The following is a 12775-nucleotide window of genomic DNA, read 5'->3' on the forward strand; positions in this document are numbered from 1 at the left end:
TCTACCATGTTAGAGCTCCTATATGGTATACATATTGTTTCCTCCCTTTCCTACAAGGTTGGCCTTTTAGAGGAAGCGGTTCCAACATGGTATCAGAGTAGGCAAGGGTCACGGTATCGATTCCCCCTGGGAGCGGGCAGGTGTTGAAATTATTTATCCACTTGTATCCCCCTTTGGATAGTCCACCGTGTTAGAGCTCCTGTATGATATACATATTGTTTCCTCCCTTTCCTACAAGGTCGTGTTGAACCGCTTCCTCTAAAAGGCCGACCTTGTAGGAAAGGGGGGAAACAATATATATATCATACAGGAGCTCTAACACGGCAGACTATCCAAAGGGGGACATGGGTGGATAAATAATTTTTTAACAAAAACAATTTAGATAAACATTACAAATGTTAAAGTATACAATACATCAATCCGTTTAACATATTACATCTATCATCCCACAAAATGTGACTGAATAAAATATTCACTCCCATATTGTTCCACAAAGTCTTACCATGCCATAGTGCTGATGTAGTGTTGTACATAAAATGCCACAAAACTCATATAAGTGTTGTCATCAACATATTCCAAGTCCCTTATCTTAGGGTATAGAAGAGCCGGTTGCGATGAGGGCCATGAGGTGTGAGATCCACTGCTACTATCATACTTAGACATGTATGGGTGTGGCTGGTTTGGGACTGGACATATGTCCACAAAACCTGACCTAGTTCTTTAATTGTTGAACCCATGTGCTGACTGCCCAAACTGACCATAGCCACTATATTCGGAACCGGTGCTCTCCTGGCCATAATTATAGCCATGATGAGGCTGAGATGAATGCCACGACTGATGCTCACTAGTAGTATCTATACTCATGCTTCTGAAACTTTCAAGCATGGGCTTCATACTCATGTCATCATACTGAGCCTGTGACTGTTTGATGTGGGCGTCTCTTGTACGTAGTGGGAACACCATGGTCCTGATCCTATGTGGCATGCGTAAACTGAGACTCACCTGTGTAACGTACAAGCCCCGCCTGCATCCCCAGCTCATACTAGTATTGCTCGTGCATCCCCTCATGATAATCATCATAATAACCACCACTCCGCATGCCGCCACCACCACCACCCCAGCAGGGTCATCACCATCACCATCATCATCAACCATCACCACCACCACCACAACCACCATCATCATCACGATCACCATCATCATCATTAACAACACTTCCTGCTGCAGCCTCAAAAGGTCTTAGTGACTCTGAATGCACACGCCCCTCTTCCGACATATATTCCTCAACATTTGTACCGGCTACGGTCGCAATGGTGGAGTCGGGCCTACCCCCAGCTTGATCCATTTCTGGTGCACCACAATCCCTCACCCACTGGAATAGGGGATCCTAATCATCATCAGAGTCCTCCTGAAAAATGTTTGCTAGCTCGATGGGTTCTCTATCGTTGGTGTCCATTCCTTCACATATGTGTCTCATCCTTAGTCTCATATTGTAATGCACATACACCAGCTACTCCACTCGTTCGTGCCCCAATCTATTCCGCCTCTTCGTGTGGATCAATGAGAATGTACTCTAGTTGCGCTCACATCCGGAGGATGAACAAGTTTGTGCTAGTACTCTTACTGTTATCTTCCTCAGGTTGGGTGAACTTGTACCATAAAACACCCACTAATTGGCTGCATTACAAATGTAGAATATTAGGAATATGTATATCTTAAAGGGATGAAATTATAATTCATAAATGTAATGCCACCTACCAAGTTCTGACTTTTATTTATCCTCCACTGCAGCTTTTTGACTGAAACTTGTTGTGGCCTCTCTGAAGTATTGGATCTGTTTTCATTTCAAAATTCAAACATTGCTAGAGACACTGGTATTTACTATTTAGTAATTAGTACATGGTACAATAAAATTAACTAATTACATTCCTCTACTTACTTCCAAGTCCCATACTCTTACCTCATCGTTGCACTCAGCCTGTGTCGATGCATTGGGCTCCAACTTCTCAATAATATTCTAAACTGCCTCTAACAATTCTGTGTTTAGCCCAAGATCATGTGAGTACTGATACTTTGGATTCAGATAGTATGCTGGTGAAATTGTATCGTATGTTAGTTAGAGAGGTTGGCGAACTACTATGATCTATAGATTCCTCATCTATATCCAATCTCAACGAGAATAGAAGAGAGTCGCTTCCTGGAGTTAGGCACAAAGCGATCCTCAGCAGCCGAAAGAAGCCTTGTTCGGTCTCCTGTTGAAGTGGTGACTCACCTGCAACATAAGTTTTGCAAACCTAGGTGAATTTCACTTTCCACTGGACGAAGGCAAAAAGAAAGAGATAGAATACAACGGTTTTTCAGGTGTATAGAGAATGACACGATCATTTAGCCTTGGTCCTCTCAGTCCGAGTCAAATAGCAATGATTCGAAACACTTCTTTTTACACTATTTCGGAAACCTAAGGAATCAGTCGTATGGATATGTAAAATACGGGATTTCCAATCCTAAGAGGAAAAGGAGGGAAACAGATACTCAATTTCAAGTGAGTAAACAGAATTCCAATCCAAGAACCAGAAATAAATAGACCTACTCCTTAATTGAATCAAAATTCCAATCCGAACTCAGAGTCAGATTGATGTTTGAAAAATTCGAGAATCCAGATTTGATTGTCACGCCATAAGAAAAAAAAGAATTGTAAGTGGAAACCAGAAATATAACTTATTAGTGACTTAATGCTTTTGAGTTTTGAATATGTAAATGTTTTGAATATGTAAATGTAAAAACTCATGTAAAGTGTAAAGTATGTTGAAGTGTTGAATTCACCAGGTTTATGCAATGGATGACTCATGTGCTTCTCCCATCGATCATCAATGATGTTAGTGTATGCCCTTTCACTCCGGGGTATCGCAGCTCTGACCATTTCCTTCATCTTCTGAAGGGCAGTATAAATGTGGGGTAAGGTAGGCTTCTTTTCTGTATCAACCATCCTTAGTACTGCCACCACTGACTCTAATATGGCAACAACTTTATTCAAGTCACGCCAGAATAAGCCACTTGCAATGGTCTCTTGTGCTGCCCTCCCATCTTTTGAATTCGACCCCTGCCAACCAAACCACTGTTCACTTGCAAACATAGACCTCAGACCCACCATCTTCGTCTGAAAGCTCTTTGATGTAATGTAATTGGTGGCAAATCGAGTGACACCAGGCCTCACTAAATCACCATTGCATTTTCCCCTCAACATGGCTAATGCATAACCATGGTTATATACAAATGTGGTCACTTGTCTTGCCCTCCTGACAACACTTGCTATCAAAGTTTTCTTCCCAATGTCCTTCAGCATTAAATCAATGGAATATGCTGCACATGGAGTCCAAAAGAGGCGGATCCTCTTACTCTTCTTGTTCATCAATTTCTCCCTAGCCTTTTTAAAGTTAGAACTTAGAACTGTTATCTGTCACAATTTGGATAGCGTTCTTTGGTCCTATATCTTCAACCACTTGTTTCAATTCCTTATACAAATATGATGCATCCTTTATTTCCTTCGATGCATTCAAAGACTTCAAGAATATTGTCTTTCCATTACGACTCACCATGAAATTGATAATAGACTGTCTAGTAGGTCGAGTCCAACTATCAGCCATAATGGTAACCCCATACATCTCTCACCTTGGCTTCAGATTCTCAATGTACTCTTGCAAATCTTTCTTCTCCCTAGGCAAATATACATTCATTAACTCATGTGGTGTGGGCCCCTTCCATCCTACGCCAACCCTCCCTGCAGCATCAAGGAATGTATGATAGTATGTTTCCTGTGCTACATGAGGTGGAATGCTATTATAGAACATGAACTTGCTTAAGGCATCCCGTGCTTCATCTTGTTTACTACCATAAATTTGCGGGATGGTTGACTGGTAGGCATCTTGTTGCCTGAACATATATGGATCCTGCTCAAGAATGGGATCTGGGGAATGTACTCATGGTCGGGTTAGGGGCCGTGGGATATGGGGATTTTGTCTTGTGGCAGTGCTTCTCCTCCTCTCATCTTTTTGCACTCTTGCCTCTAGTGCAGCTGAGCCAGATCCACCAACTCCTCTTGCCCGCTCATATGCTCTCTTATATTCTCAAAATGAAAACTGTCTACTTACTGCCGAAGTCTGCTGGTAGATTCTCCACTCAGCCTCTGATTGGAACTCACCTGGAGGAGGCTTATATCCAGTATTATCTCCAATGATCTCTACACCAGGCCTCTCTAGTACTGCCTGATCAAACTCTCTTTGTTGTATTTCCCTAGTAGCTTTCTTTTCTCTTCCTCCTCTCATGTGCTTTGTTATGGCCTGCTGCACCTCATAAGGAACATTGGGGCATTTGAGAACATCCTTATAGTCAAGGTTTAAAGTATCGATATCGGGTATCGTATCGGTCGGGTGATTTTAAGAGACGTATCATATCGTATCGGAGATACATATCGGTTGGTGCAGAAACGCATGAAAATGATCAAAATACACATGAAAATATATTTTTGGGCACAAAAAACAATATAAGCAAGCAATATATGTCATATATCATGCATATACACTAAGAATTGCATATACACTAAGAATTGTGAATAATGTATAACCAGACAAGTACGGCACTTAGACAAGCTCTCTGGTTCGTGTTTGTTCAAAAAGCCTGAAAAAACCCTGTGTATCTTTATGTATCGGTACGTATCGATACATTTAAAAACCCAAAAAAAATGGTAAAATAGTACATATCGAATGTATCGATACGTATCAACACGTATCGATCAATACATATCGATAGACTCTATACATTTTCTTTTTAAACAAAAGAGATGTATCGTATCAATACCAACCGATACGATACGATACGGACTAATACTTTAAACCATGCTTATAGTGACCAGCCAAATACTGCTTTAATCTAGTGGCTCCTACAGAATTTAGCAACTTCCCACAATATCTACACTTGGACTTCTTTTTTATCCTTCAACATCGAGGTTCCATGTTGCCATGCTATATCACTATGGTCCCCCATTGTGTACCAAATGTCTTTCTTGTTACACTGTTACATAAAAAAACTTGTATTAGTAACTATTAAAGACTTAAAGTAATGTATTAGTAACTGTTAAAAATAATGTCAAGCTACTAGAACAATCAAATAGCTATCTCATATTTATCCCATAACCTTAGTATTTATTTCTTAATTAAAAATAAAATTTAGAATTTCTATTAAAAATATTTATACCTTAAAGTATAAAACGTTATAATGGAATGATGTATTTGACACCATTTTAATTTGGACATTTGGTACATATGTTGTACATAATTTTTCAACAAAAACAGGTATTTTTCCTTAATATTTGATATTTAAAAAAAAAATAATAATATTTTTAGTAATTCTGGAAAATAAAATATTTTTTTTATGGGTGAAAAAAAAATGTCTCCATGAGGCCGTAGAGAATCCTAAGGTGTCCAACATGAAAATCACTTCCAAACAATCACTATTCATCAATTTTTTTTCAAAATAATCAATTTTTTTCGCAGAAAATATAATAAAAATAATAATAACAGAAAAAAAAAATCCGGACTCCATCAAGTGATAGATCAGCCAAAGTTTTGTAACATATATTAAATTTACATGAATCTCCCAAGGTTTGAACAAATTTTCTTGAAAAAATAAAAATTTGAGGAAAAAGTGGTTTACCTTTCAAAAGTTCTTCAAAATTGATGTGAAGAACCACAAATCATGCACAAATCTTGCACCACAGGAGCTGAATGATGTCTCCGGCAGCTTCCACGACGAAATCAAGGTAAAAAATGGTGAAAAATGTCTGGCAGCAGCTCCCAAGCAAGGTTTCGGTCGAGATAGAGCCCATATCTCGCTTCTCCGTCGAGATCTGGAACTAATATAAGTGTTTCTGGGTCGAGATCTTGGTCGGGACCGAGATCTCGCCCGAGTTGGTGTAATTTTTTGTATCGCCCCGTATCTCATCTCGAGGTTTTCAAAATGCGAGAAACTCGTCAAGATCTCGCGAGTTTTAGTTCCATGGGCAACCCTTAAATTCTGTATTGTCCATTCATAATGCCAACTCTCCAGTGAGTCTTCATCCTTAAGGATTTCACTCTTTCTATCAAATGGATGATGAGAAAGAATTACTTCTGGAAAATGCAAACTCCATTGCTGAGAACTTTGGTAGGATGATCACAAGATTAGGCAGCATTGATAAGCAATTCCAAGATAGACTGAACTGGGAAATAGAGGCTGACTAATCTTCCTCGTAGAGTCTTCAATTCAGTTGAAGGGCTTTCTCATTCAAATGACAATGTTAGTGATGAATCTGGATCCTCATATGCCTCCACACTGTGAAAACCATATCTATGATAATCATGAGAAGGGAAACAGCATAAAATGTACCCTTTACCAAAATTCCCTTTTACCTTTTGGGGTGTCTACTGAAACATCCACCCCTTTTTATGTATTTTGCCTGCATGTGACTAGCGCAATATAGCTTTCCAGCAGGAAATGCAGATCTGCTTTCATTAATACATTATCCTACTAAACAAGTGTCTGGACATCAAGATAATATTCATTGTATCTTGCATGTTACTATTAGCAAATTCTATCAACTTATGCTCTGGTTGGATTATCATTGCGGATTGGTATGTCATCAACATTGGTGGTTGTGGTTGCATGTGCTTTACTTGTTACGTTCTTTCTCCAAGTGACACTTCAAAGATTCAGGAGAATCAATTCTGACGCTTCTTTGCAGATGTGGACGTGCTTATCGTTATGGTAACAAATGAAACTCAAGCTGAAAGTGTTTTATATGGAGATCATGGTGCAGTGTCAGGTATTTTATGAGTCTCTTGCTTTCATTTCATTTACAATATTTTTTCGCTAACACATTATTTTTCCTTATTGTATATAGCCCTTCCAGCTGGAGCATCCATTATTCTTTCATCCACAGTCACCCCTGCATTTGTGAGCCAACTAGAGCGAAGGTTACAAAGTAGGTTTTTTAATACCTTCTATGGCTACATATTCATAGTTTGCTGATTCAAGGATGGTTCTTGTTTGCAAAGTATTGATTGGTAACTTTTTGGTTGCTTATTGCCTGTAGAAAGTTATAAAGATGCTATTCAATAAATAATACTCACGCCTGGAGATATTTCTGTTGGCTTTCGAGCGAGAGTTTAGTCTTAGCGGTTTTTTTAACCTGTTCCATTATGTAGGAAAGTTTCCCCTCTGTTTCTTACTACTTGATTTTCTTTACTCACCTGCTCAGATCTACTCCTAGTTTCCCATAGTTCCAAATTACTCTGTCTCCAAATTCTGCATTTCTGATGGATGAATAATTCCCATCTCCACTTGAGTTGCCTGTTATTATAGTCTATGACAGTACATAGTACCTTTTTTTTTTGCAATATTACTTTTGTGTTGAGTTTCTGTATTCAAACTTCTTAATGGCTGTCATGATTAGCCATTTCTTTGTGTCATAGATGAACACAAGGATCTGAAGTTGGTGGATGCTCCTGTTTCTGGTGGTGTAAAGAGGGCCTCAACAGGAGCACTTACTGTATGAAACTTGACCTTGTTAATTTGCTTAAATTTTTATCAATGTTCTAGTTTCTTCTCTTCTATGAAAGTATTGCTTTTGGTTATTAGGGTGTATGCTACAGTTTGTTCATCAACTTTAAAGTGAAATAGATATTTAAATCCTTGTTTTGATTGTAATCAGATAATGGCTTCAGGTTCAGATGGATCTCTTAAGCATACTGGTTCTGTTCTGTCAGGTAATGAGTCTAACGGTTATATCCTGCTGGAAAGCTTTTTCTTCGGACCCTAAATTTTGTAATCAGATTGCTGATGCTTTGTCTTTGCATGTGAACAGCCCTAAGTGAGAAGCTCTATATTATTAAGGGGGGTTGTGGAGCTGGAAGGTAATTCCTATATGGTCTCAGTCTAGATATTAATTTGTTGGTTTCTCATGAATACAATGGCTTTTTTGCTTATGCACAATCACATGCATATATATTCAAATGTACATTACACCTGCATGAATATGTTTTATGCACAAACTGCATTGTTTACTTCCATGACCTTATAAAAATTGACTAATTTTGTGAATGATTTTTATGAATTTACTCTTGTATGTCTGTTCTATAGTTCTGTAAAGATGGTCAATCAACTCCTTGCTGGAGTTCATATAGCATCAGCAGCTGAGGCAATGGCATTTGGTGCTCGAATGGGTCTTAATACTAGAATCTTGTTTGACGTCATCACAAATAGTGGAGGAACGTCATGGTATGTGCCCTACACTTCACTAAGTTACAACTTTTTAGATATTATGGTAATTTTGGGAAATATTATTCCCGTAGGCCTTCTTAGCCCTTAGTTCCTCCATATTTCACCAAACAACCAATGACTTCTATGTTTGATATTTTACTCATATATTCATGTGCTAAGTTATGTTTATAGCTAGTGGTGAAGTGCTGAGTTGGATATGGGGATGGGGCACTTGGGTCTACTCCTCATGGTCTTAACCCATGCCTACCACTGTATCAAAGAAGTGCCTCTGGAAATTCCATTTACAAGATTTTAACTTGGATAGAAGCAGAAGTCAAATTGAAGGGAGAAAAGTGGTGTTAAATTTTGAGTTTATTTTATAGAAATCCCTCATTCTAAGTTACGCCTACTCGTTTCATTATTACAAATGTATTCTTTCACATGCATGATTTACTGATAGCTTACTGATAGCAGATTGAGATAGGCTATCATATCACTAGTATTCGGTGCTTTTCAAATGGTAACTTGTCTTGGAAAGAAATTCTTATGAGAAATTATTAGGTCAGAAGTAATTGTTATGAACTGCAAAACCGATCTGTTTTTCCAAAATACTTGTAGGTATAAGAGATGGTGAAAGTATTTGTGGTCAGCAGCCCACAAACAAAATTGGTGGGTGGGCAACTTTTTTGCCGTGAGTGATGTGGCAATTCTGGCTGTTGGATATCTAGGAAATGGTCTTAATAGGCCACCTGTCAACTTTCAACCTCAAATTCATTTGTTTACTTTCCCATCTATTCCCATTTATGTCCATGCACCCCTCAGTCCCATATTCCCTCTTACTAGTTGTCTAGTCCTGGATCTTTCCATGCTTTGTTTTTCCACGTGGCCAACTCCGACTGGGCTGAAACTTGTCATGTGAGTAAGGGACCTTTGGGTCTACCTATTCATAAAATTTCAGCCATGCATGATCTGCCACTTTAGGTGCCCACCCACTATTTTTTTTGGTTGTGGTTTGCCGTCTACCATACCCCTCCCAGAAATATTTGCTATTAAAATATGACTGTAAGATAGCCTACTTTAGGGAATTGTATTTTTTTTTCCTTTGATTTCAGTTTTTTAAAATGCATGTGTTTTGCGAGATATCAAAACGGAGTTTCGTTACATGACTAGGAATAATGAGTTTTTGTGTTTTGGTTACAATTAGTTATGTAGTCCAAACTTTAGATGTAGTTTGACCCCCCTGTTCACTTTTAGAGAGGAAGGAAAAGGAGAAGAAGAGAGGAGAGGAGAAGAGTAATCTCGATTTGTGTTAATCTGTTGTATCTCAAACTAGAGACAAACATGCTTATATTGAAAAGAATAATAAATTACACAGGGGCCCCTGGCCTTATACAAATAATAAAAGAAACATAAAACACATGGGGTTATGTACAGGAATACCCCTTAAACTCCTATTCTTAACACTCCCCCTCAAGCTGGGTAGTATATGTCATACATACGCAGCTTGTTCAATAAACAGTCAAAATGATGAGTGCTAAGTCCTTTGGTGAAGATGTCGGCCACTTGTTCATTTGTCTTCACAAAAGGGGTGCAGATGGTCTTTGACTCATTCTTTTCCTTAATAAAATGTCTATCAACCTCAACATGCTTAGTCCTGTCATGTTGCACTGGGTTGTGGGCAATACTTATGGCTGCCTTGTTGTCACAATATAAACTCATAGGTTTAACAGTCTCAAATCCCAATTTTTGAACAAGTCTCTTCAGCCACAAGATTTCACACACTCCATGAGCCATGGCTCTAAATTCTGCCTCAGCGCTTGAGCTACCCACCACAGGTTGCTTCTTACTTCGCCAAGTAACCAAATTGCCACCAACAAAAGCACAGTATCCTGAAGTGGATCTTCGATCAGAAATAGATCCAGCCCAATCAGCATCAGTGTATGCTTCAATCCTCAAGTGACCATTCTTAGAGAAGAGAAGACCTTTTCCAGGGCATGACTTTAAATATCTGAGGATTCTATAAACTGCATCAAGATGTCCCATTTTTGGTGCATGCATAAACTGACTTACCACGCTGACAGCATAGGCTATGTTAGGTCGGGTAAGGGAAAGATAGATTAGCTTGCCTACTAGTCTCTGATATTTTTCAGCATCTACAAGAGATTCACCACAATCTTCTCCTAGTTTGTGATTCTGATCAATAGGGGAGGAGGCTGGCTTACACCCTAAGTACCCTGTCTCTGTAAGTAGATCAAGGACAAACTTTCTCTGACAAACATTGATCCCTTGCTTGGATCTTGAAACTTAAATCCCCAGAAAATACTTCAATGGACCAAGATCGCTGATCTCAAACTGCCGAGCCAAGTAAAGTTTAAGCTTTGAGATTTCAGCCTCGCTTCCCGTGACCACAATGTCATCAACATATACAATAAGAGCTGTAATAGTGCTGCCCTTCCTTTGTATAAACAAAGTGTGATCGGCTTGACTTTGGGTGTATCCATTCTGTAGGATAGCTTGTCTAAACCTCTCAAACCAAACCTTAGGAGATTGTTTAAGGCCATAAAGAGCCTTCCTAAGACGACACACTTTTCCATTGCCACTAGGATGTTTGAACCCAGGAGGAGAATGCATGTAGACTTCTTCTTCTAAGTCATCATGTAAGAAAGCGTTCTTTACATCAAGCTGGTATAATGGCCAATCAAGATTTGCAGCCATTGAGAGGAGTACCCGAATGGAGTTATGCTTGGCCATTGGAGCAAAGGTTTCCTGATAATCAATGCCATACACCTAGGTATAGCCCTTAGCAACCAGCCTTGCCTTATATCTCTCTACAGTACCATCAGACTTGAACTTGATTGTGAATACCCATCTGCATCCAACTGGAACTCCCAACAAGATCCCAAGTGTGGTTCTTCTCAAGGGCCACCATCTCGGTATTCATTGCTTCTCTCCATTTTGGATCAGCCATGGCCTCTACTACACTCTTAGGAATAGAGATGGAGGAGATAGCCACTGTGAAGGCAACACCTGTAGGGGAGATAGAATCATAGGAGACAAACTTGGCAATGGGATTAGTACAAGCTCGAGTTCCTTCGGTGAGCAATAGGAAGATCTAAGTCTCAGTATGGAGGGGTAGAGGAAGGTATACCTGTCTCAATGGATGGAGGCTCAGGATGAGGAGACGAAGGAGGATTTTGGCAGGTCTTCTTTATAGGAAGCCATGAAGGAGGATTTCTCTTGTCCTTTGTATACACAAGTAGTTTCCCCTGTTCTCTGTTCACCTGTGCACTCGGAGACTCCCCCTCAACAACAGTATCCACAACAACAGTATCCTCAGAACTTTTCTTTCCCTTGTCAATCTGAAATGGGGAAATAGGAACGAGAGAGGAGGAAGGAAAGGATACAAACTCAGGAGCCTCTTCAACCTTACCACCACGACACTCCCCCTGAAGAGGTGACTGAAAAAAGGGAATGTTTACAAAGAAAGAAACATCTTTGGAGATAAGCCACTGACGGGTAGGAGGGTGATAACAGGTGTATCCTTTGGAGGTAGAGGAATACCCAAGAAAGAGGCACTTCAAGGACTTAGGATCCAATTTAGTGCGGGCAGATTTGCTAATATGGACATAGCATATGCAACCAAAGACCCGTGGGGGAAGGGAGAAAGAAGAAGAAAGTGAGGGTAAGATCTCAAGAGGTACCCTGAAGTTCAAGACACTGGAGGGCATATGATTGATAAGAAAGACCGCAGTGAGTAAGGCATCGGACCAAAAGGTTTTTGGAACATGCATTGTACACCAAAGAGACCGGGCTACTTCCAGCAGGTGGCGGTTTTTTCTTTCAGCAACCCCATTTTGTTGAGAGATATTAACACAAGCCACCTGGTGGATAATGCCATGATCAGAAAAAAAAGACTTCAAACCACCATACATATACTCTCCACCTTTATCAGAACGGACAATTTGAATACGAGTTTGAAACTGAGTATACACCAACTCATAAAAGTTTTGAAACGCAGCATAGACATCACTCTTTCGTTTCAAGAGATAAACCCAAGTAACTCGATAGAAGTCATCAATAAAGGAGACAAAGTAGCGGAAGCCACGTAAAGAAGTAACAGGGGAAGGACCCCAAACATCAGTATGAACAATGTGAAAAGGTGAAATAGATCTATTACTAGAAGATGGATAAACTGTCTTACAACTTTTTGCAAAAAGACAAGGTTCACAATGAAAAACATGATTGACAGGAAAAGAGGTAAATAAATGTGGCAACATTTTTCGCATAACAGAAAAAGAAGGATGTCCCAAATGCTGATGCCAAAGCAAAATATCCTCCTGTGTACGTCCGCCATGTTGCCCACACACATAAGATTGAGCTGTCGTCACAGGGGAAGCACAAATGTCCAGAACATAATCCATCAGTCTCACGTCCACTGCCAATCACCCTCTTCGTCACCAAATCCTGAAACAGACAATGGGTA

The 12775-nt window shown here is 39.6% G+C and overlaps 1 protein-coding gene across 1 annotated transcript in view; it reads left to right on the plus strand.

Annotated features, from left to right (window-relative positions):
• Positions 1–12775, plus strand: part of LOC122650571 — a 63807-nt gene that overhangs the window by 23214 nt on the left and 27818 nt on the right. Inside the window, exons 14-19 of the mRNA XM_043843974.1 lie at positions 6776–6856; positions 6935–7015; positions 7506–7582; positions 7745–7799; positions 7898–7946; positions 8173–8310. Coding sequence (XP_043699909.1) covers positions 6776–6856; positions 6935–7015; positions 7506–7582; positions 7745–7799; positions 7898–7946; positions 8173–8310 — 481 coding nt within the window. The remainder of the gene's footprint in view (positions 1–6775; positions 6857–6934; positions 7016–7505; positions 7583–7744; positions 7800–7897; positions 7947–8172; positions 8311–12775) is intronic.

Source organism: Telopea speciosissima, chromosome 2 (genome assembly GCF_018873765.1).
Source record: "Telopea speciosissima isolate NSW1024214 ecotype Mountain lineage chromosome 2, Tspe_v1, whole genome shotgun sequence".
Taxonomy (NCBI): Eukaryota; Viridiplantae; Streptophyta; class Magnoliopsida; order Proteales; family Proteaceae; genus Telopea; species Telopea speciosissima.